Source organism: Anomaloglossus baeobatrachus, chromosome 7, assembly GCF_048569485.1.
Source record: "Anomaloglossus baeobatrachus isolate aAnoBae1 chromosome 7, aAnoBae1.hap1, whole genome shotgun sequence".
Classification (NCBI taxonomy): Eukaryota; Metazoa; Chordata; class Amphibia; order Anura; family Aromobatidae; genus Anomaloglossus; species Anomaloglossus baeobatrachus.
In genome coordinates this window covers 253,400,870-253,425,714 of record NC_134359.1, presented here as the reverse complement: position 1 = coordinate 253,425,714, position 24,845 = coordinate 253,400,870, and the positions used below count along the sequence as shown (strand labels likewise).

General features: G+C 50.8%; 2 protein-coding genes across 2 annotated transcripts in view; one reads left to right on the top strand and one right to left on the bottom strand.

Annotated features, from left to right (window-relative positions):
- PMS2 (PMS1 homolog 2, mismatch repair system component) overlaps nt 1-9,862 on the bottom strand; it is a 109,983-nt gene extending 100,121 nt beyond the window's left edge. Inside the window, exons 1-2 of the mRNA XM_075318046.1 lie at nt 9,764-9,862; nt 5,915-6,054 (exon numbers count right to left, since the gene is read on the bottom strand). Of these exons, the coding sequence (XP_075174161.1) occupies nt 5,915-6,054; nt 9,764-9,777 (154 nt within the window). The 5' untranslated portion in view covers nt 9,778-9,862. The remainder of the gene's footprint in view (nt 1-5,914; nt 6,055-9,763) is intronic.
- Nucleotides 9,863-10,017: 155 nt separating this feature from the next.
- AIMP2 (aminoacyl tRNA synthetase complex interacting multifunctional protein 2) lies at nt 10,018-24,766 on the top strand. Its single transcript, XM_075319178.1, has 4 exons — nt 10,018-10,256; nt 15,891-16,097; nt 16,672-16,903; nt 24,225-24,766. Exons 1-4 carry the CDS (start codon nt 10,149-10,151, stop codon nt 24,608-24,610), a joined length of 933 nt encoding a protein of 310 aa, XP_075175293.1. The 5' UTR covers nt 10,018-10,148; the 3' UTR covers nt 24,611-24,766.
- Nucleotides 24,767-24,845: the final 79 nt, after the last annotated feature.

Genomic DNA, 24,845 nt, shown 5'->3' with positions numbered 1-24,845 from the left:
CGGCGCAGGGGCGCTGTGCGAGACACGTAGAATCGGAGTGCTCTCACTAGATCTAATGAGTGCAAATCCTTTTCAAAGCGGTGAATTGGATTAGGGCAAAATGAAGGTAAGGTGATATCCTGATTGAGATGAAAACTGAAAGAATATTGAGAGTGCCGATACTTGCCCTTTGAGAGAACTAAGTGACAACCCCTTATCCATTCCGGATTGAAGGAAGGAAAGAAAAGTGGGTAAGGCAAAAGGCCAAGGAGTAAAACCTTTATCAGAACACCAGGACAAGAAAATCCGCCAAGACCTGTAATAGATCTTGGCGGACGTCGGTTTCCTGGCCTGTCTCATAGTGGCAATGACATCCTGAGACAACCCTGAAGACGCTAGGAGCCAGGACTCAATGGCCACACAGTCAGGTTGAGGGCCGCAGAATTCAGATGGAAAAACGGCCCTTGCGACAGCAAGTCTGGGCGGTCTGGCTGACCCACCGTGAGATGCCACAGATCCGGGTACCATGACCGCCTCGGCCAGTCTGGAGCGACGAGAATGGCGCGACGGCAGTCGGACCTGATCTTGCGTAGTACTCTGGGCAGCATTGCCAGAGGAGGAAATACATAAGGCAGTCGAAACTGCGACCAATCCTGAACTAATGCGTCCGCCGCCAGAGCTCTGTGATCTTGAGATCGTGCCATGAAGGCCGGGGACCTTGTTGTTGTGCCGTGACGCCATGAGATCGACGTCCGGCGTTCCCCAGCGGCGACAGATCTCTCGAAACACTTCTGGGTGCAGGGACCATTCCCCCGCATCCATTCCCTGACGACTGAGAAAATCTGCTTCCTAGTTTTCTACACCCGGTATGTGAACTGCGGAGATGGTGGATGCTGTGGCTTCCACCCACTGCAGAATTCGCCGGACTTCTTGGAAGGCTTGACGACTCCGCGTGCCGCCTTGGTGGTTGATGTATGCGACGGCAGTGGCGTTGTCCGACTGGATACGGATCTGCCTGCCCTCCAGCAACTGCTGGAAAGCCCAATAGGGCCAGATACACTGCCCTTATCTCCAGGACATTGATCTGAAGGGAAGACTCTATCGGAGTCCAGGTTCCCTGAGCCCTGTGATGGAGGAACACCGCTCCCCACCCTGACAGGCTCGCGTCCGTGGTGACCACAGCCCAGGTTGGGGGCAGGAAGGATTTTCCCTGTGATAGAGAAGTGGGAAGAAGCCACCACTGAAGAGACGTCTTTGTTGCAAGGGAAAGAGAGACGTTCCTGTCGAGAGAGTTCGACCTCCTGTCCCATTTGTGGAGAATGTCCCACTGGATGGAATTGCGCGAAAGGCACTGCTTCCATCGCTGCCACCATCTTCCCCAGGAAGTGCATGAGGCGTCTCAAGGGGTGTGACTGAGTCTGAATCAGAGATTGCACCCCTGCCTGCAGTGACAGCTGTTTGTCTAGTGGTAGCTTGACTACCGCTGACTGTGTATGAAACTCCATCCCTAGATAAGTCAGAGATTGGGTCGGTGTCAACTTGGATTTTGGGAAGTTGATGAGCCACCCGAACTGCTGGAGGGTCTCCAGAGCGACGGTAAGGCTGTGTTGACACGCCGCCCGAGAAGGAGCCCTGACTAAGAGATCGTCTAAGTAGGGAATCACCGAGTGCCCCTGAGAATGCAGGACCGCCACAACGGATGCCATGACTTTGGTGAAAACCCGTGGGGCTGTCGCCAGGCCGAAGGGCAATGCCACGAACTGAAGGTGTTCGTCCCCGATGGCGAAACGCAAAAAGCGTTGATGTTCTGGTGCGATCGGCACATGGAGATAAGCATCCTTGATGTCGATCGATGCGAGGAAGTCTCCTTGTGACATCGAGGCGATGACCGAGCGGAGAGATTCCATCCGGAATCGTCTGGTGCTCACGTGTTTGTTGAGCAATTTGAGGTCCAGAACGGGACGGAATGATCCGTCTTTCTTTGGCACCACGAATAAGTTGGAGTAAAAACCGCGACCCTGTTCCTGAGTGGGAACGGGGGTCACAACTCCTTCTTTTTTCAGAGCGTCCACTGCTTGAAAAAGTGCGTCTGCCCGCGCGGGGGGCGGGGAGGTTCTGAAGAAACGAGTCAGAGGACGAGAGCTGAACTCTATCCTGTAACCGTGAGACAGGATGTCTCTCACCCATCGGTCTTGAACATGTGGCCACCAGGCGTCGCGAAAGCGGGAGAGCCTGCCACCGACCGAGGATGCGGTTCGGGGATGCCGTGAGTCATGAGGAGGCCGCCTTGGGGGCAGTGCCTCCGGCGGTCTTTTGGGGGCGTGACTTAGACCGCCACGCATAGGAGTTCCTCTGGCCTTTGTCCTGTCTATTGGACGAAGAGGACTGTGGCTTGGCGGAGGGACGAAAGGACCGAAACCTCGATTGTATTTTTCGTTGCTGATGTCTCTTGGGTTTGGACTGGGGTAAGGAGGAGTCCTTTCCCTTGGATTCCTTAATAATCTCATCCAATCGTTCGCCAAACAATCTCTCGCCAGAAAACGGCAAACCGGTTAAGAACCTCTTGGAAGCCGAGTCTGCCTTCCATTCGCGCAGCCACATGGCCCTGCGGACTGCAACAGAATTAGCGGATGCCACCGCTGTACGGCTAGTTGAGTCTAGGACTGCGTTCATGGCGTAGGAAGAAAACGCCGACGCCTGCGAGGTTAAAGATGCAACCTGCGGGGCAGACGTACGTGTGACCGCATTAATCTCAGCCAGACAAGCTGAGATAGCTTGGAGTGCCCACACGGCTGCAAAAGCCGGGGCAAAAGACGCTCCCGTGGCCTCATAGATGGATTTCATCAGGAGTTCTATCTGCCTGTCAGTGGCATCTTTTAGTGATGAGCCATCTGCAACCGCAACCACAGATCTAGACAGATCTAGCCGCCAATCTGGAGACTGGGGGATCCACCTTGGGACATTGAGCCCAACCCTTAACTACGTCAGCGGGGAAGGGGTAACGTGTGTCAGTAAGGCGCTTAGTAAAGCGCTTGTCCGGAACCGTTCTGGGCTTCTGGATGGCATCCCTGAAGTTAGAGTGATCAAAAAATGCACTCCGTGTACGTTTGGGGAACCGAAACTGGTGTTTCTCCTGCTGAGAGGCCGACTCCTCTATAGGTGGAGGCGGGGGAGATAGATCCAACACCTGATTGATGGACGAGATAAGATCATTTACTAAGGCTTCCCCTTCAGGTGTATCAAGATTGAGAGCAACATCAGGGTCCGAACCCCGAGCTGCAACCTCCGCCTCGTCCTCCAGAGAGTCCTCAAGCTGGGAACCCGAGCAGCGTGAGGAAGTCGGGGAAGATTCCAAGCGAGCCCGCTTAGCTGGTCTGGGACTGTGGTCCGTGGAGGAGTCCTCCACGTGAGACCTAGGGCCCACCCCGGCCGGGGTGGACCGAGAGGGACCTGGAGGCGCCGATCTAACAGGGTCCGGGGCCTGTGTAAGGACCGGTCTGGACTGCAGGGCTTCCAGCAACTTGGCAGACCATTTGTCCATAGACTGAGCCATGGATTGTGAGAGTGACTCTGAGAGCTTTTCAGCAAAAACTGCAAACTCTGTCGCTGCCACCTGGACAGTGGAAGCAGGGGGGTCTGCCTGAGCCGAGGGGCCCACTAGTGACCGAGGCTCCGGCTGAGCAAGCGTAACAGGGGCCGAGCATTGCTCACAGTGAGGGTAGGTGGAACCCGCAGGTAACATAGCCCTACAAGAGGTACATGTCGCAAAAAAACCCTGTGCTTTAGTGCCCTTGCTCCTTGTGGACGACATGCTGTAGTGTCCTAGGAGCGTGATCACTGAGGGTATATAGAAAAAAGGGTATACAGCCCGGCCGAACAGAAATAAGTATATATATACGTATCTATACCGGCACCCAGGGGGACCAACACCGAGTGACCGGTGCGGCTTACCGACCGCTAAAAAGCGGGGTGTGTGTGCTCCAGATTCCCTGCCTTGGTCTCCCAGAGCTGCAGAGCTGTTCTCTGTGATTCTCCACCGGCAGAATGTCCGAAAAATGGCTGCCGGAGCTCTCAGGGGAGGAGTGAAGCCGTGGGCGGCGTTAGGAAAAGTGCGGGAATCTGGGGTCCCCACAGTGATCAGTGAGGGGGGAGGGAGCATACAGGATGCCCCGGCCCTCACATCCGACGTCAGGTCGGCTGTCCCGCCCCTATCTCTGATAGACAGGCCCGGGGGCGGGAGTTTTGTCACTAGGCCGCGATGAAGCCGGGGACTAAATTTAATACCGTGGCCGACAAGCAGGCGCGGTCGGCGCGGTAGTCCCCGGTCTTCACAATTCAGCAGCCAGTTGCGGCGTCCGGGAACCAGGCGCTCCATACACATTCCCCATGGGGACACAGAGTACCTCGTGGATGCAGGGCCCTGTCCCTGAGGATAGATAAGCTCCTGTCCAGCAGATTCCCTCAGGGGCTGCGGAGGGAGCACGGTCCCAGAACCTGGATGACCGCTTCGGATCCCACTTCTACCAGAGCCCTAAGGGATGGAGAAGGAAACACGGCATGAGGCTCCGGCCGTCGTACCCGCAATGGGTACCTCAACCTTAACAGCACCGCCGACTTAGTGGGGTGAGAAGGGAGCATGGCGGGGGCCCCGTGGGGGCCCATTTTTCTTCCAACCGATACAATCAGCAGCTGCTGCTGACTAAAATGGAGATGTGTGAGTGGATGTGTGCCTCCTTCCACACAAAGCATAAAACTGAGGAGCCCGTGATGCACGGGAGGGTGTATAGGCAGAGGGGAGGGGTTACACTTTTGAGTGTAATACTTTGTGTGGTCTCCGGAGGCAGAAGCTATACACCCAATTGTCTGGGTCTCCCAATGGAGCGACAAAGAAATCTATTTTTAAAAGGATTAAAGGGATTGACCACTACTTTTACATTGATGACCAATCCTTAAGCGAGCTTTACACGTCACGATATATCTAACGAGATGTCGGCGGGGTCACATCGTAAGTGACGCACATCCGGCATCGTTAGTGATATCGTAGCGTGTGACAGCGGTGAACGAGCAGAAATACTCACCTTCTCGTTCATCGCTGACACATCGCTCATTTTCTAAAAATCGAACGTCCGGTTGTTCATGGTTCTTGAGGCAGCACACATCGCTCCGTGTGACACCCCGGGAACGATGAACACAGCTTACCTGCGGCCGCGGGCAATGCGGTAGGAAGGAGGTGGGTGGGATGTTTACGTCCCGCTCATCTCCGCTTCTATTGGGCGGCCACTGTGTGACATCGCTGTGACGCCAAACGTCCCTCCCCCTTCAGGAAGTGGATGTTCACCGCCCACAGCGAGGTCGTTTGGAAGGTAAGTGCGTGTGACGGGTGGTTACGACTTTGTGCGTCACGGGCAAGAAATTGCACGAATGATGGGAGCGGGTGCGATCGCAAATGCGATCGCACGAGAAATTGCAACGTGTAAAGCAGCCTTTAGAATAGGTCATCAGTGTCTGATCGGCCGGGTTCTGACACCCCAACACCCCCGCTGTTCACGGTGTCAGTGCCGGCTGGAAATGTTCCGGAGCTGCCCCCATCTCCTGATAGCAGCCGCGTACTGCACATGCGCCTCCCATTCAAATCAATAGGAGGCAGATGTGCAGTACCCGGCCTCTATCAGAAATCGGGGCCGCTCCAGAACTGAACATTTTTGGCAATCGGCGCCGACACCGAGAAAAGCTGGCATGCGGGGTGTCAGAATCCGGCCGATCAGATATTGATGACCTATCATCACATGGGATCATTCAAAACTGGAAGTTATCCTGCAATATACAAGCCCTCGGTTATATAAAAATAAAAATTATGACTTTTGGATGAAGGAAAAAAATATAAAAGAGCAAAAGATGAAAAATTGCTCTGACATGACGGGTATAAACTCCTTACCAATAGTTGTAGCTCCGGCGTCGATGCTGTTCTCCACAAGCTCTTTCACTGCGGTGGCGAGGCTCAGCACCACCTGACCAGAGCAGATTTGGTGGACAGATTTGAGGTCAATGGGTCTGATTGCTTTAGCGGGTTCAGTGCTACAAAGAAATAATAAGAGTTTATACACAGAGATGTGCTCATATAGCTAAACTTTTTACGTCTCAGTAGGCAGTATGGACACTATATTGTGGGCAGGTCTTATCTCTAAGATGTATGGGAGCATCAACTTTCACAACAGTAAAATGTTGCTAAAAAGAAGGATTGGACATGTTGAAGGCATCATCAGAGAAAATACCATGACCCCAGTTCTCTGCAGTCCAAGCCCTGTCCTTCCTGCAGAATGCCTTACACTACTCCATCCGCCACTCAGCATTGTGCTTGGTGATGTATGGCTGCACATGCTCGGCCATGAAGCTCCTGGCAGGCAAGGTGTTTTTGCTGATGTTTCCAGAAGAGATTTAGGCCCTCTGCGCACTAGCAGTTTTTACCCGCGGATTTACCCGCGGTTTTGCTGCGGAAATTTCTTGAGAAATGTTTGAAATCTTTCTGCAGACATTTCCCAGCAAAACCTATGGGAAAAAAAATAGCTGTGCGCACGCTGCGTCTTTTTCTCAAGAAAATTCTTTCTGAAGATTTTCTTGAGAAAATTTCTTGAGAAAATGTGCATGTCACTTCTTTTCCGCAGGTAGCTGCGGTATACCCCCGGAATTTCACTCCATTCACTGTAACGTAATTGCGAAATACCGGGGGTATACCGCAGGTAGCAAATGATGTGTGGTATACCCCCGGTATAGCCGTGATTTACCTGCGGTAATGCTCATCGCTGCCTGCGGTTTTGCAGGAAGTGATGTCATTATGACAGGAAGAGGAAGCGGAGCAGAGTAAACACACACGTCACACTCCCTGGACGCCGCACAGAAGCACTTCCGTGTGACGTCCGGTGGGTGCCCGTGCAGTCTGTGTCCCGCTCCAGCCCCGCCACTGCCAGCATTGCTGTGTGTCAGTGTCTGCCCGCAGTATCAGCAGCTTGTCACGCGGCAGCGCAGGCAGACACTGACACACAGCAGTGCTGGCAGCCGCGGGGATGCCGAGCGCCGCTGTCAGGAGGTGAGATGAGATCATTACCTGATGTGACGATCTCCTGCCTCCTGACGTCACTGAGGTCACTGCTGTCTATTCCCGTCTCACGAGCAGCCCGAGACTGTCACTAGCGGTGACGTCACTGGCTCTCGCGATACTGCTGAGAACGCGGCGGGCATAGAATTCAGTGACAGCGCTGACGTCAGCAGTACAGGAGATGATGACAGCAGGTAATGATCTCATCTATCCTCCTGGCAACAGCGCTCGGCATCCCCTGCAGTGACCTGGGCTATTGATGTTAGCTGAGGTCATTGCATTGCTCTTCCAGCCAATGGGGAACCTTCTGTTCTTCATTGAATGGGACAGTGACTATGGTATGGATCGCGTGGGACCCCTTATTGGATTACGCCGGACCCGGATTTGATTGTTCTTTTCAATAAATTAGTGAAAGAGGGAATGTTTTGAGGAGTGTTTTTTCAAATAAAACTTTTTTTGTTGTCTATTTTTTTATTTCTTACTGACTGGGTTGGTGATGTCGGGTATCTGATAGACGCATGACATCACGAACCCCAGGGCTTGATGCCAGGTGACATTACACATCTGGCATCAACCCCATATATTACCTCATTTGCCCACGCACCAGGTCAACGGGATGAGTTAGGGCGAAGCGCCAGGATTGGCACATCTAATGGATGCGCCACTTCTGGGGCGGCTGCGGCCTGCTATTTTTAGGCTGGGAGTGTCCAATAACAGTGGACCTCCCTAGTCTGAGAATGCCAGACAACAGCTGTCCGCTTTACCTTGGCTAGTGATCCAATTTGAGGGGGACCCCACGTTTTTTTTGTTTTAAATTATTTATTTAATGTAAAATAACAGCGTGGGGTGCCCTCTGTTTTGGATTACCAGCCAAGGTGAAGCTGCCAGCTGTGGTTTGCAGGCTGCAGCCATCTGCTTTACCCTGGCTGGCTACAAAAGATAGGGGGACCTGACGCGGTTTTAATTTTTAATTATTTATTTATTTTATGGCTAAATACAAGGCTAGGCACCCTTTAGTGCCACATGAAAGTCACTAAAGGGTGCCAGCTTAGAATATGCAGGGGGGTGGGACATTATAAAGGTCTTTCTCATCTATCTATTCATCTATCCATCTTTCCCTCTATCCATTGTCTGTCTATCTATTATCTATAATTTATTGCAGTTACAGCATAAAAAAAACGCAGGGACCAACCTGTGGAAAAACCGTGGCAAAACCGCGGGAAAAACGCATGCGTTTTTCCCGCGGTTTTGGTGCGTTTTTTTACCGCAGGTGCGGTAATCTTTAACTCCCAGAAGTTTCTCAAGAAATTTTCTTGAGAAAAATCACTTTTCTAGTGCGCACATAGCCTTAGAGTCTGCAGTTATGGAGTCAGCAAAGCGCTAATGACTTTTCTGCGGGGTTGGATATTATACACCAGGGAAGCGAGAAGCCAAATGTTATACACCGGGGAAGCGAGGGGCCGGATGTTAGACACCGGGGAAGCGAGGGGCCCGATGTTAGACACCGGGGAAGCGAGGGGCCAGATGTTAGACACCGGGGAAGCGAGGGGCCGGATGTTAGACACCGGGGAAGCGAGGAGCCGGATGTTAGACACCGGGGAAGCGAGGGGCCGGATGTTAGATACCGGGGAAGCGAGGGGCCGGATGTTATATACCGGGGAAGCGAGGGGCCGGATGTTAGACACCGGGGAAGCGAGGGGCCGGATGTTAGACACCGGGGAAGCGAGGGGCCGGATGTTAGACACCGGGGAAGCGAGGAGCCGGATGTTAGACACCGGGGAAGCGAGGGGCCGGATGTTAGATACCGGGGAAGCGAGGGGCCGGATGTTAGACACCGGGGAAGCGAGGGGCCAGATGTTAGACACCGGGGAAGCGAGGGGCCGGATGTTAGACACCGGGGAAGCGAGGAGCCGGATGTTAGACACCGGGGAAGCGAGGGGCCGGATGTTAGACACCGGGGAAGCGAGAAGCCAAATGTTATACACCGGGGAAGCGAGGGGCCGGATGTTAGACACCGGGGAAGCGAGGGGCCGGATGTTAGACACCGGGGAAGCGAGGGGCCGGATGTTAGACACCGGGGAAGCGAGGGGCCGGATGTTAGACACCGGGGAAGCGAGGGGCCGGATGTTAGACACCGGGGAAGCGAGGGGCCGGATGTTAGACACCGGGGAAGCGAGAAGCCAAATGTTATACACCGGGGAAGCGAGGGGCCGGATGTTAGACACCGGGGAAGCGAGGGGCCGGATGTTAGACACCGGGGAAGCGAGGGGCCGGCTGTTAGACACCAGGGGGCCGGATGTTGTCGCTTTAGATTTGATAAGTCTACACTAGACTGGGATTTCTATACTTGTAGCCATTTTAGAAGATCTCAGATTGATACTTTGTCTCTAGATTACACCAAAACGGCTGTATTAAAAAAAAAACAAAAAAAAAAAAAAACAACCCACAGATTTTCTCACAATAAACTCTCAGCTGTGAGAAATATTAGTTGTGTCCTTATTCTCATCATTCTGATAGGAAGTTGAATGTTTTCGCTCAGTGGCTGCAGGCAGAGGTCTGGGAAGTTTAGTGATGAATTGTAGCGTGAAATAAATTAGACTCTTGAAAATTTTTTATTATTATTATTTAGTTATTTGCAAAAAAAAATGGAAAACCCCTTTAAGCCAGTGTCTAAGAGCAGGAGTGACTTACCAGGCTTGCTCCATTGCACATTACTGTCAGGCAGATAGTGCAGTCATTGCGGTGCTGTGTGCGCGGTGCGGGCATGCACAGTCCTCCCGCGTCCTGACAGCCGCGCCGCTCCCCGCTCCAACCAATCACAATGTCGCATTCATCTTTACTCACATTCTATTGGCTGAGAAAATGAATGACGACCCTGTTACTCAGGGATGTAAATCGGCCATCTTGGATGAGGGAAGCCTTAGGTAGATTCTGTGTGGAGCTTTGCCCTTAGTTAAAATGGGCGCCGTGCGGATCTTGAGTGAGTAAGCTGCGCCTAGCCAGGCCTGCCGGGAAAGTAGTGACGTCAGGAGTTGTACGGGCCGGGCAGTGAGAGCGTGGAGCCGGGGCTGCAGTGATGTCCATGTATAAGGTGCAGCCGTACAACAGCGCGGACATCAGGGTGGAGCTGCCCACCTGCATGTACAGACTGCCCAACCTGCACCAGAGCCCCTGCGGGCACCAGGTAATGGCGAAACCGGGTACCGAGGGGCCTCTGTGTCAGTCTTTGGATTGTGTCTGAAGATTTTAACAACCCCCCCCCCCCAAAAAAAAATTTAAACACTAGATCCAAAATTAATGCAAAATGGGTCAGAAAATGTGAAACTGCTGAATCTGACATGTGATGGGCACCAGCGGCCCCTGCACTGATAATGGGGTCCAGTACAGAATCCTACATCTGGGGCGCACGGTGCAGCATGTGTCAGTGATGGGCACCGGCAGCCCCTGCACTGATAATGGGGTCCGGCACAGAATCCTAAATCTGGGGAGCACGGTGCAGCATGTGTCAGTGATGGGCACCGGCAGCCCCTGCACTGATAATGGGGTCCGCACAGAATCCTACATCTGGGGAGCACGGTGCAGCATGTCACAGTGATGTGCAGTAGCCGCCCCTGTACTGATAATGGGGTCCGCACAGAATCCTACATATGGGGCAGCGTGTCACAGTGATGGGCCCCAGTGGCCCCTGCACTGATAATGGGGTCCAGTGCAGAATCCTACATCTGGTGGGCACGGGGTAGCATGTCACCGCAATGGACACTGCGGCGGAGCCAGAGGACCCCATTATAGGTCACCAGGCACCATTATTGTCACTTGACTGCCTCAGTCTCAACTCTCTCCTATGATGAGCAAAAGGACGGCTTTTAATTTTTTTTTCTTTTTTCCCCTTTACAGCTATGAGTCTAGAGCCCCCACTGTCACCCAAAAGGGACAAACTTTGGTGATTTTTATTTAAAAAAAAAAATTCATCTGTTAACAATCTGCTGTCCCCTCAATAAGTAAAAAGAGCAGCTGCTGATGATGGGTATTTGTCTCCAAATCTACAGAGTCAGTTTTTGCACTCATTCTGCCCCCCTCCTCCCTACGTTTTCTGCTTTTTCTTCTCTTTATGAATCCTCCATATGGTTTGAGAGAGATGGGCCTTTTTGTTTAGTGCTAATTTTTCTGGCCTTTCCTCAGGGGAGGTGCTCACAGGATTCTCGGGGGTGGTGCTCTCCGATCCTCGGGGGCATGTCTTTCAGCAGCTTTGTGTTAGTACCCTGCGAGCTACAACCACAAAGCCATAAAAATCAGCATTATATAAAAAGGTCCATATCTCTGGAACCATATGATGGATTTCTAAAATTAAAAAAATGAATACTCGGTGAAGTAGCGGGAATAAAATAAGAGCTAAAACTGGCCACTTTTGGCCTGATGACTGTCCCTCTAAATATTTTCCTATTTTATTAGTTTGGATGTTACCAAATATTTTCTTTTTTTTAATTTAAATTTTATCATTTGATTTATGGAAAAAGGAAATTATTTTGTGTGTATATATGTGTGTGTGTGTGTGTGTGTGTATATATGTATATATATATATATATGTATATGTATATGTATATATATATATATGTATATGTATATATATATATATATATATGTATATATATATATATATATATATATATATATGTATATATATATATATATATATATATATATATATATATATATATATATATATATATATATATATTATTTGTGTTTTTTTTCATAGTTCCTTTTAGAGAGGTGTAAACCTGCGATCATTTGATACTGTAGTATTGCAGTGTACTATATAATTACCAGCCTTTTATGAAGTCCAGCCACAGGTTGGGTTTTCATGTGAGTGATATCATGAAAACTCCTTCTGGAGGCTCCCAGCTGCCATGATAACTAGTGATGAGCAAGAACCAAGATGCTCAAGTGCTTGAAACAAGCAGTTGGACAGGTTGGACTCTAGTACTGAGTATAATGGAAGTCAGCAGGGAACTCGACCGTTATTCTGGAAGACGTCCGGTAAAATTCTGCAGTTTCCCAGTGACTTACATTGTACTCAATACTAGAGTTCAGCCCGTCCGGGGATCCGACTGCTTGTTTCGAGCATCCTATTGAGCTTATTACTAATGATAACTGATCAGCCTGATTGCATCATGAGGTGGTGGGCTTCAGAAATGACCCTCTGCCCTCCATTGTTCCTAATCTGTCTCTTATGAACTAAAAATATATATATATATATATATATATATATATATATATATATATATATATATATATATATATATATATATATATATATATATATTACAATACACACTCTGTCTGTGTATCTGTCTGTTTCTATCTGTCTCCATTTGTCTGTCTCTATCTCTGTGTCTGTCTCTTTGCCGTCTCTCCACCAACATCTTATTACCTCACACATAAGCTTCTTATACTAACAGTTTTTTGTTCCTATACCAACCACTGACAGTTGCCATTAATAGCCTGTAGCTTCAGTTTAATGGAAGCATGTTTTTTGGAGAGTAACTGTAAAGCGCGGGGTTAAATTTTCCCGTCAAAACATAGTCTATGACGTTCCCTGAGTGACATGGGGCGTGTGCAACATTTCGTGATTGTAAATGCGACAGTGCGGATTCCTTTAGCGGACACACATACACTCAGCTTTATGTATTAGATATATAGATATATTAATTAAAATAGCTATTTTATTTTTATTGATCTTCTCTGTACCTGGGGCTGATCTTGTGACTCACTGTGGAGCTGAAGTGTTTGTGCAATGTCTTCCCAGCCATCACGAGACCTCTCTGGGCAGGAGGAGGATGCTCTGTTACCACTTCCTGAGCTGTGTACGCAGCGCTCCTGCGCACAAAGTGTGTGTACGAATAATGGCTGCCTGTCTGCATACCGGCGTTTCTCGGCCATACTCTGGTTTAGTGGGTTAGGAATGTGCATTGAGTGAAGATTGTTGCAGGCTGCCACAGATTTCACCTGCTTTTTAGGAGAAATCTATGGATAGCTATGCGTATGCGTTCAGGGCAAGGCCGATACCAACATGCATCTCATAGATTTACAATGGGGCCACCTTTGCTTTGCTCTTTTTAGTCAAGTGTCACAATCCACAACTGAGATTCGGAATGGAGCCTCTGATACAGGTGTGAACATGGTCTAGAATCATAAAATGGAAGAGTTGGAAGGGATCTCCTGGGTCGTGCTAATGCAGGATTCACGCAATCATCTCAGACTGTTTGAAGACTTCTTTGAAGGAGAACCCACCACCTCTCGTGGCAGCCTGTTCCACTCATTGATCACCCTCAGGCTATGTGCGCACGTTGCGTAAATACATGCAGTTACGCTGCGCTTTGTAGCGCAGCGTAACTGCATGCGTCCTGCGTCCCCTGCACAGTCTATGGAGATTGTGCAGGGGCCGTGCGCACGTGGCGTCTTAGAGCGCAGCGCTTCGGCTGCTGCCCGAAGCGCTGCGTTCTAAGAAGTGACATGTCACTTCTTCCGTGCGCTTTGCCGGCAGCTCCTGCTCTGTCTATGGCAGGAGCTGCAGGCAGAGCGCATGGAATCGGCTTTTTTTTTTTTTTTTTCCTCTACTGACATTTTCTGCAGCGATTTGAAGCGCACGTGTGCTCTTCAGATCGCTGCAGAAATTTCTGCAGGGCTAGTACGCAACGTGCGCACATAGCTTCACTGTCAAAAAGTGTTTTATAGTTTCCCTTTCAGTTTCATTTCATATCTTCTCATGGTTCCATGTGAAAATGAGAATAACTCCATGCAGATATAGGGCTACATTGTTTTCCCTCCTAGGCCACATTCACACGCTGAGCATTTGGTCAGTTTTTTTACCTCAATATTTGTAAGCCAAAGCCAGAAATGGGGGGAAAAAAAAATGCAGAAGTGGTGCTTGAGTTTCTTAGACTGATTGTTCCCACTCCTGGTTTTGGCTACAAATACTGAGGCAGAAAGCTCACCAAATACTCAACATGTGCACGTGGCCTTATAGTTGGTTCTGCAGCGTACCTCCCTTAGGCCACATGCACACGTTAAGTATTTGGTGAGTTTTTACCTCAGTATTTGTAAGAGAAAACCAGGAGTAGGATAATCAGAGGAAAAGTATAATGGAAACATGTCACCACTTCTGTATTTTTGACCCACTCCTGGTTTTGGCTACAAATACTGAGGTAAAAAACTCACCAAATACTCAGTGTCCACGTGGTTTTAGCCCTTTAAGTGGTTTTCTTCAGATTCTACATAGATCTGATGGTGGACAGTCAATCACATGCCGCATTATGTAGTCTCTTGGGGAATAATGACACCGCGCACCTGAAGGAGCAATATACAGTGGTACACTGACTCCCTGTGACTCCATAGGATGTAGTACCTGTCATCAGAAATTTAGCTTGAAACCTAAAAGTGTCCCTCTGCAGCTCCTGGGCTGCATTCTAGCAGGTTCCTGTACTTTTTGTGGCCCCTTTTAAACCAAATTAAATACTTTATAAACTTGTACCTTTTGCTATGTACATTTTGTAAATCGTCCATGGGGCGGGCTCTCTGCTGACCGTTGCTGTTCCTCCAGCAGATTTACGCCGCCCCCGCCCAACCCTGAATTTCATATCTCAGGACGCCGCCCCTGGTCCCGCGCATGCGCTGTGCGACTGTAGCAGGACTGTGCTGGTGACGTTTTGCGCAGGCACGAGGTTATGGGCGGCGCTGTGAGTGTCATCAGCAAGTGCCGCCTATAACCTCGTGACCGCACTTTCCCCTCTTCCTCCAGCGTTCTGCGCAAGCGCTTGCTGGCCAGATGACCTGACGTCACCTCTTTCCCATCTTGCCCTGCTGCAGGGTAAGATGGGAAGGAGGTGACGTCAGGTCATTTGGCCGGCGAGCGCTTGCGCAGAACGCTGGAGGCAGTGGGGGAAAGCGCGTCCACGAGATTATGGGCGGGCACTTGTGATGCAATCACAGCGCCGCCCATAATCTCGTGCTTGTGACACACGTCACCAGCGATCCTGGCGTGGGCGGCACCTCGGGCGCCGTGGGCGGCGTCCTGATGGATGAAATGGAGCGTGGGGGGACGGCGTCAATGTGCAGGAGGGACAGCAACGGTCAGCACAGAGCCCGCCCCCATGGACGATTTACAAAATTTACATAGCAAAAGGTACAAGTTTATAAAGTATTTAATTTGGTTTAAAAGGGGCCACAAAAAGTACAGGAACCCGCTAGAATGCAGCCCAGGAGCTGCAGAGGGGGAAACTTTTAGGTTTCAAGCTAAATTTCTGATGACAGGTTCCCTTTAAGCTCCTGCATACAACTCTGTGTCGTGCACGTAACATACTGGATTACCTCTAGATCAGAGGTCCCCAACCTTTTTGACCACGAGCACCACATTCCGCTCTGAGGCAGGGTCGCAAGCTACATCCAGCTGCTGCCTCCTCAAAGTAGTGACACCCAGAGACCCCATTACCAGTACACTGACGGCCAAAACTTCTCCAGAGAAATCACACTAAGGCAGTATACCAAGATCTCGGGGTTCCTACCTTACCCCCATTCAGATCTGCTCTTCTATGTGGGGCTACTTACAAAAGTTACCATATGGAAACCGGGTCTTGATAGCCGTTTGCTGGACCTGCTGCTTATGCACGAAGCATGAAGACAGCCCGTGAGTCACACATCACAGGCCTGTGAGCCATATGTGGCTCCCAAGCTACAGGTTGGAGACCCCTGCTCTAGGTGAAGCCCCACAGCGGAACGTTGTTGTGAAACTCCTTTAAAGGTGATTTGGGTTATTTTTCAGGATGGCGCTGAGCCAGCTATTCAGGCCCTGGAGTCCAGACAAGAAGACATCCTTAAGCGGCTGTATGAACTGAAAGCTGCTGTTGACGGCCTCTCAAAAATGATCCAGACCCCAGATGCTGACCTCGATGTGACCGACATCATTCAGGCAGATGAGAGTGCGAGTTCATCCTCCTGCAAGGCCGACCTGGACTCAATACTTGGGAAGGTATGGTAGACATGCTGGAAATATCCAGAGAACTTGTCATGTAGGAGGTCTTGTGGCCCCCAGAGACATTCAAGGAGGGTCCCTCCTCACTTTGAGCTCTTGATTCCACAAGGTGTATCCATTGTATGTTCTCCAGATCCGGCGGACATTAGTACTGTAGTGTTTACTATTACATCTCAAGCTGGTTGGATACACTGCTTGATCCCACCCATCTAATGTAGAATATGTGGGGTCCTAATTCCTTATATTGCTGTGTGTTCAGGTTCATGATGGAGATAGGTGTGTGTACATAGGGAGAGACCTGGCAATCGTCTAGTGGTGCGGTGCTGGACTAGTCTTGTCTCTTCCTATTATTCCCCAGATCTATAAATTATATCCTCCTAATTGTGCAGCCTGGCTCTGATTCATGCTGTCTGTGGTTTGGGCAGCATGAATCGAATGACAGGTTCCCTTTAATACACTGTTTGGCACCGAACAAAAAAAACCTTGAGTGCATATGGGGTTACCAAACTTTGTGTAGTCCACATTGGAAGCCTTTTCTTGTCGTAACATTGGGTCTGTTTCTTACTTTCAGGACTATGGTGCGCTGAGAGATATCGTCATCAATGCAAACCCCTCTGTGCCTCCACTTTCCTTGCTGATCCTGCACGGTCTGCTGTGCGAGCGATACCACGTGCTGTCGGCCGTGCACACTCACTCGTCTGTTACAAACATCTCAGAGCCTCTGCTGAAGTGCTTCGGGGATGAGGTCAAAAAGAAGTCCCGGCAGGACTATCAGCTTGGCTTCACCCTGATTTGGAAAGATGGTAGGTATAGGGAACTGGGCTTTATCATGCAGTGCATAGCCCTGCTGACCTGCGTATTATACAGGGAAGCAGACACCGTATGTAATATAGCATGCAGCTTTCGGCACTGCTCCCAATAACATTTTGGCATATGCCAAAAACACAGACCAACATATACATGCCTTTTGGCCCAGTTCCATACCAGCTATGATGGTGCTGTCTCTCCGGCAGTCGCACGTCACCCTTCATAGTTCCATCTGATGGATGTGTGAAGGCTGCCGGCGATTAGCTGCAGCGCTCAAATCACATAATGTCATGTGACCAACAGGAGACAGGGCTGACATCACTGGTATGGTCCTGGTTCAAGAGGTGAGAATATGGGTTTGCTCTTTGGGGCACTTTAGCATTTAAGGGGGAATGTCCAGTAGTGGATAACCCCTTTGATGCATTACTGTCTCTAAGAACAATTGTGGATAGCAAAAGCAATGCTGTGTAGATACTACCAGTCCTCAAGATCTCTTGTATGGGAAGTTACATTTTGGGTATGTCAGGAGAGCCAGACATCCTGGTGAGGGTTTTCCTGCCAAAATGTGAGCTAAGCGCCCATCTAGGCCTTAAAGAAGGGAATTTTGTTACTTACCGTAAATTCCTTTTCTTCTAGCTCTTATTGGGAGACCCAGACGATTGGGGTATAGCTACTGCCTCCGGAGGCCACACAAAGCACTACACTAAAAAGTGCAAGGCCCCTCCCCTTCTGGCTATACCCCCCCCGTGGTATCACGGGTTCTCCAGTTTTAGTGCCAAAGCAAGAAGGAGGAAAGCCAATAACTGGTTTAAACAAATTAACTCCGAGTAACATCGGAGAACTGAAAAACCGTTCAACATGAACAACATGTGTACCCGCAAACAACAAAAACATCCCGAAGGACAACAGGGCGGGTGCTGGGTCTCCCAATAAGAGCTAGAAGAAAAGGAATTTACGGTAAGTAACAAAATTCCCTTCTTCTTCAGCGCTCTATTGGGAGACCCAGACGATTGGGACGTCCAAAAGCTGTCCCTGGGTGGGTAAAGAAATACCTCATGTTAGGGCTGCAAAACAGCCCTCCCCTACGGGGGTGTCACTGCCGCCTGCAGGACTCTTCTACCTAAGCTGGCATCTGCCGAAGCATAGGTATGCACCTGATAATGCTTGGTGAAAGTGTGCAGACTGGACCAGGTAGCTGCCTGGTACACTTGTTGAGCCGAAGCCTGGTGTCGTAATGCCCAGGACGCACCCACGGCTCTGGTTGAGTGGGCTTTTAGCCCTGAAGGAACCGGAAGCCCCGCAGAACGGTAGGCCTCTAGAATTGGTTCTTTGATCCATCGAGCCAGGGTGGCTTTAGAAGCCTGCAACCCCTTGCGCGGACCAGCGACAAGGACAAAAAATGCATCGGAACGGCGCATGGGCGCCGTGCGGGAAATGTAGAGTCTGAGTGCTCTCACCAGATCTAACAAACGTAAGTCCTTTTCATACCGGTGAACCGGATGAGGACAAAAGGAAGGCAAGGATATATCCTGATTAAGATGAAATGAGGATACGACCTTAGGGAGAAACTCCGGAATGGGGCGCAGCACTACCTTGTCCTGGTGGAACACCAGGAAGGGAGCCTTGGATGACAGAGCTGCCAGCTCAGACACTCGCCGAAGCGATGTGATCGCAACGAGAAACGCCACCTTCTGTGACAGGCAAGAAAGGAAACTTCCTTCAGAGGCTCGAAAGGCGGCTTCTGGAGAGCAACTAATACCCTGTTGAGATCCCATGGATCTAACGGCCGCTTGTACGGGGGTACGATATGACAGACCCCCTGTAGGAACGTGCGCACCTTAGAAAGACGTGCTAGACGCTTCTGAAAAAACACGGATAGTGCCGAGACTTCCTCCTTAAGGAAGCCGAGCGACAAGCCCTTTTCTAACCCCGATTGCAGGAAGGAAAGAAAAGTAGGCAATGCAAATGGCCAGGGAGACACTCCCTGAGCCGAGCACCAGGTTAAGAAAATCTTCCACGTTCTGTGGTAGATCTTAGCAGAGGTGGACTTCCTAGCCTGTTTCATGGTGGCAACGACCCCTTAAGGAAGCCGAGCGACCCCTTGGGATAATCCTGAAGACGCTAGGATCCAGGACTCAATGGCCACACAGTCAGGTTCAGGGCCGCAGAATTCCGATGGAAAAACGGCCCTTGGGACAGTAAGTCTGGCCAGCCTGGTAGTGACCACGGTCGGCCGACCGTGAGATGCCACAGATCCGGGTACCACGATCTCCTCGGCCAGTCTGGAGCGACGAGTATGACGCGGCTGCAATCGGATCTGATTTTTTGCGCAGTACTCTGGGCAAGAGTGCCAGAGGTGGAAACACATATGTGAGCCGGAACTGCGACCAATCTTGCACTAAGGCGTCTGCCGCCAGAGCTCTGTGATCGCGCGATCGTGCCATAAATGCCGGGACCTTGTTGTTGTGCCGAGACGCCATTAGGTCGACGTCCGGCACCCCCCAGCGGCGACAGATTTCCTGAAACACGTCCGGGTGAAGGGACCATTCCCCTGCGTCCATACCCTGGCGACTGAGGAAGTCTGCTTCCCAGTATTCTACGCCCGGGATGTGAACTGCGGATATGGTGGATGCTGTGTCCTCCACCCACATGAGGATTCGCCAGACTTCCTGGAAGGCTTGCCGACTGCGCGTCCCTCCTTGGTGGTTGATGTATGCCACCGCTGTGGAGTTGTCCGACTGGATTCGGATCTGCTCTCTTTCTAGCCACTGCTGGAAAGCTAGTAGGGTAAGATACCCTGCCCCGATTTCCAGAACATTGATCTGAAGGGTGGACTCCTGCTGAGTCCACGTCCCCTGAGCCCTGTGGCGGAGACAAACTGCTCCCCACCCTGACAGACTCGTATCTGTCGTGACCACTGCCCAGGATGGGGGTAGGAAGGATCTTCACTGTGACAATGAGGTGGGAATAAGCCACCATTGCAGAGAGTCCTTGGCCGTCTGGGAAAGGGAGACTTTCCTGTCCAGGGAGGTTGACTGCCCGTCCCATTGGCGGAGAATGTCCCCTTGCAGTTGGCGCAGATGAAACTGCGCAAAGGGAACTGCCTCCATGGCTGCCACCATCTTCCCTAGGAAGTGCATGAGGCGCCTTAAGGGGTGCGACTGGCCTTGAAGGAGAGACTGCACCTCTGATTGCAGTGAACGCTGCTTGTTCAGCGGAAGCTTCACTATCGCTGATAGAGTGTGAACTCCATGCCGAGATACGTTAGTGATTGAGTCGGTGACCGATTTGACCTTGCCAAATTGATGATCCACCCGAAAGTCTGGAGAGTCTCCAGCGTAACATTCAGGCTGCGTTGTCATGCCTCGAGGGAGGGTGCTTTGACGAGTAGATCGTCCAAGTAAGGGATCACCGGGTGTCCCTGAGAGTGCAAGACTGCTACCACTGCTGCCATGACCTTGGTGAACACCCGTGGGGCTGTCGCCAGACCGAATGGCAGAGCTACGAACTGAAGATGGTCGTCTCCTATCACAAAACGTAGAAAACGTTGGTGCTCCGTAGCAATTGGCACGTGGAGATAAGCATCTTTGATGTCTGTTGAGGCAAGGAAGTCTCCTCGAGACATTGAGGTAATGACGGATCGGAGGGATTCCATCCGGAACCGCCTGGCGTTCGCATGCTTATTGAGCAGCTTTAGGTCCAGAACAGGACGGAAGGAGCCGTCCTTTTTTGGAGCCACAAAGAGATTGGAGTACAAACCCTCGCCCTCGTTCCTGAGGGGGGACAGGGATCACCACTCCTTCTGCTCTTAGAGCGTCCACCGCCTGCAGCAGGGCATCTGCTCGGTGGGGAGGTGGGGCCGTTCTGAAGAATGGAGTCGGAGGACGAGAACAGAACACTGTCCTGTGCACGTGAGCACAATGTCCGTCACCCACCGGTCTGTGACCTGTGGCAGCTAAATGTCGCCAAAGGCGGGGGAGTCTGCCATCAACCGCGGATGCGGAGAGAGAGAGAGAGCTGAGAGTCATGAGGAGACCGCCTTGGTAGCGGTTCCTCCGGCTGCCTTCCTTGGGCGTGATTGAGCCCGGCCGGAATCTGAGCCCGTCTGAGGTTTTGTAGCCCTTTTGCACGAGGACAATTGGGACCTGCCCGAGCTTGGGAAGGACCGAAACCTCGACTGTACTTTTAGGACAGCATTAATAGGGTAAGTCGCAGTGCAGACATTGCGGAGTTACGGACGCCTCTGCGGTACAGATGTACATGTGCTCAAGGCCAGCTGCGCAAGAACAGCTGAAAAGGTTAGGTTGCCTATACGGCTGTGAATGCCGGAGCAACCGACACGCCGATAGCCTCCTAGACAGATTTCAACCAGAGTCCATCTGTCTGTGAATGGCATCTTTAAGTGAAGCCCCATCTCCAGTGGAACTATGGCTCTAGACGCAAGCCTGGAGATTGGAGAATCCACCTTTGGACCCTGGGTCCAGCGCTTGACCACGTCAGGGGAAAAGGGATAACGTGTATCTTAAAAACGTTTGGAGAAGACGCTTATCTGGTAAGCGTGGTGTTTCTGGACTGCTTCTCTGAAGTCAGCGTGGCCAGAAAAATACTCAATATCCGTTTGAGATACTGAAAAGGGACTTCTCCTGCTGTGAAGCTGACTCCTCCACTGGGGGAGCTGAGGGAGAAAGATCCAACCTTCCATTGATGGACGCTATAGGATCATTCCGTATGGCGTTACCATCCGGTGTATCCGGATTGATAGCGATGTCAGGATCAAAGTCCTGGAGAGCTGCCTTATCATACAGAGAGTCCTCCTGGGACCCCCCCGTTCCAAATGAGGTTGGTCAGGAAGATTGCCCATGGCCTGTCTGGACTGCAAGTCTCTATCTTATGACAATATATCTGTCGAAACTGCAACTCCGTCCCTGTCCTTGGACAGGGATGACAGGTGGTTTCTTTGGCCACGACTAGTAGAGACCCCGGCAGACGAAGTGCTAGAGACCCCGGCAGACGAAGTGCTACAGGGGAGCATGCACACAATGGGACGGTGTCATGAACAGCATCCCATGTAGTAAAAACAGCACTGAAAATCTGTGTTGCTTTTTTGCCGCTGCCGACTAGCCATCTAGAAGTATATAGCCAAGATTGGTGACCGTACAGTGCAATGTATAGCATACAAGCATAAAGTACAAATGAACACTGCAGCACAAGCAATACAAGCAGCATAGAAGCCTGTGCCCTGGCACCTCTGCTCTTCTGCTGCTGTAGACTAGTCATCTAGGGGAATATAGCCCAGAAGAGTGACCATACAGTGCAATGTATAGCATACAAGCACAAGTACAAATGCACACTGCAGCCCATGCAATACAAGCAGCATAGAAAAAAACCTGTGCCCCAGCACCCTTGGTTTTCTGCTGCTGTAGTCTAGCCATTCCAGGAGAATATAGCTAAGACTAGCGACTGTACAGTGCAGTGTATAGCATACAAGCATAAACAGAAATGAACACTTCAGTAAAGTGCAATACAAGCAGCCTAGAAAGCCTGTGCCTTAGCACACCTGCTTTCCTGCTGCTGATGTGTCGCTCTCCAAGCGGGCATATAGCGACCTATGCAGTTAAAATACACATGTACACACTGCAGTATATATTGGGGTCAGCACTATGTGTGCCGCTTACCGCCCGCCTATAAGCGGGTGTATGGTCGCCACCGTCCTGCCTGGTTGCCGAAAGTCCGAGCTCGGACTGCAGTAATGGCTGCCGGCGTCTTCCCCAGCTCGTGTGAGGAGGGGCGGGCCGTGGGCGTGCCCCAAGTCAGAGCGGGAATCCGGCGTCCGACAGTGTGCAGTGAGAGGGCTGGAGCATGTAAATAAGGCTCCAGCCCTCGGCGCTGCTGATTGCTCAGCGTCTGTCCCCTTCCCTGAGTGACAGGGAGGGGGCGGGAACGAAGCGGCACTAGGCCGCAGAAGCCGGGGACTGGATTTATAAGCGCCGCCGCCGTAAAAGCGCGGTCGGCGCCCAGTCCCCGGCGAACTACAAGTCCCAGCCGCGCCGCCGCTCCCGGAGCGTCCGGCGCGGTAGTTCCCAATACACAAAGTCACTCAGCAAAGCTGCAGTGACTGTAACCCTTTACTGTCCCCGGCGCACTAGCACACCCAGCAAGTCTGGAGTGTGCTGTGCCTGTGTGTACGGGGACACAGAGTACCTGTAATGGTGCAGGGCCATGTCCCTGAACGGTACTCCAGCTCCGTATCCAGCAGGTTCAAATGGGTCTGTGGATGGAGCCCGGCGTCAGAGCTTTGAGGCCGGCAGGATCCCACTTCCTCAGAGCCCCCCAGGGGGATGTGGAAGGAAAGCAGCATGTGGGCTCCAGCCTCCGTACCAGCAATAGGTACCTCAACCTTACAACACCATCAACGGGTGAGAAGGGAGCATGCTGGGGGCCCTATATGGGCCCTCTTTTCTTCCATCCGAAATAGTCAGCAGCTACTGCTGACTAAAATCTGTGGAGCTATGCATGGATGTCTGACCTCCTTCGCACAAAGCTTGAAAACTGGAGAACCCGTGATACCACGGGGGGGGTATAGCCAGAAGGGGAGGGGCCTTGCACTTTTTAGTGTAGTGCTTTGTGTGGCCTCCGGAGGCAGTAGCTATACCCCAATCGTCTGGGTCTCCCAATAGAGCGCTGAAGAAAGGATTGTCCACTACTCTGACAACTCCCTTCTCAAATATAAACAGATTAATCGCCGGCACTGTTCCAGTTGTATCGGCACTCGCTATCCCAGCTATCATGTACCAATAGGACATCACGTGATCTCTGTGGACAATCAATGGCCGCTTCACTCTTGTGCCCTTCAGACAAATCTCTTACATCCGGAGGAAGAGATTACTGCCGCTCTCTTTCTCCGAATGTTATACTTCTGAAGGTGAGGAGAATGAAGCAACCGGTGATCACATACCAGTGTAGACAATCAGCGGCTGCTTCATTCTCCTCATTTCAGAAGTATCACATACATTTGGAGGAAGAGTGGGCGACTGTACTCACTTTCTCCGGATGTAAGAGATTTGTCCAAAGTGGCCACTAATTATCCACAGAGATCGTGTGATGTCACACTGGTACGTGATCGCTGGAAGAGCGAGTGCCGACACCACCTGATCATCACCGGAGGGGAGTACGTTTTATTTTAAAAAGGAGAACCATTCGGTTTCAGAAAAGGTTGTCCAAGAAGTGGACAATCTTTAAGAAGTGCCACATCTATTGCAAACTGGACATGTTTTTTGTTTGCGGTAACGCCAATGATTTTTTCTTTCCTCATTTCAGTGCCAAAACCACAGATGAAGTTCAGCATCCAAAATATGTGTCCCATTGAAGGGGAGGGCAATATCGCCAGGTTTCTGTTCTCCTTGCTGGGAGACACATTTAGTGCGGTTAATGCCACGCTAATTGACAGCTGGGTGGATACTGCCATTTTCCAGATGAGAGAAGGAAGCGGTAAGGAAAAAGCCGCCGTCCTGAGGGCAATGAACTCTGCCCTGGGCAAGACACCGTGGCTGGTAGGAAATGAACTGACCGTGGCTGATATAGTGAGTTGGTGTGCCATTCAGCAATCTGAGAGTACCACCTCTGCGCCAGCCAACGTGCTGAAATGGATGAAATCTTGTGAGAATCTCCCCTCCTTTAATACAGTACTTAAATTATTAAAGTGACCTATCAATGAGTGCAGATCCTAGTGGGATAGTACCACGGAGGTGGACACCTGAGCAGGCACTTATCTTCAGTATCCACCTTTCCAGTGTCACGGAAGCTGCTGAGCGATTTGTTTATATTGATACGCCATGAATAGAATAAAATCTGCAAAAGTGTCTTTTTAGTTCTGTTTCTTGATCCAACAGACTATTTCTTTAGAGGGTTTGTTCATCTACACAGAGGCATAATGAAATA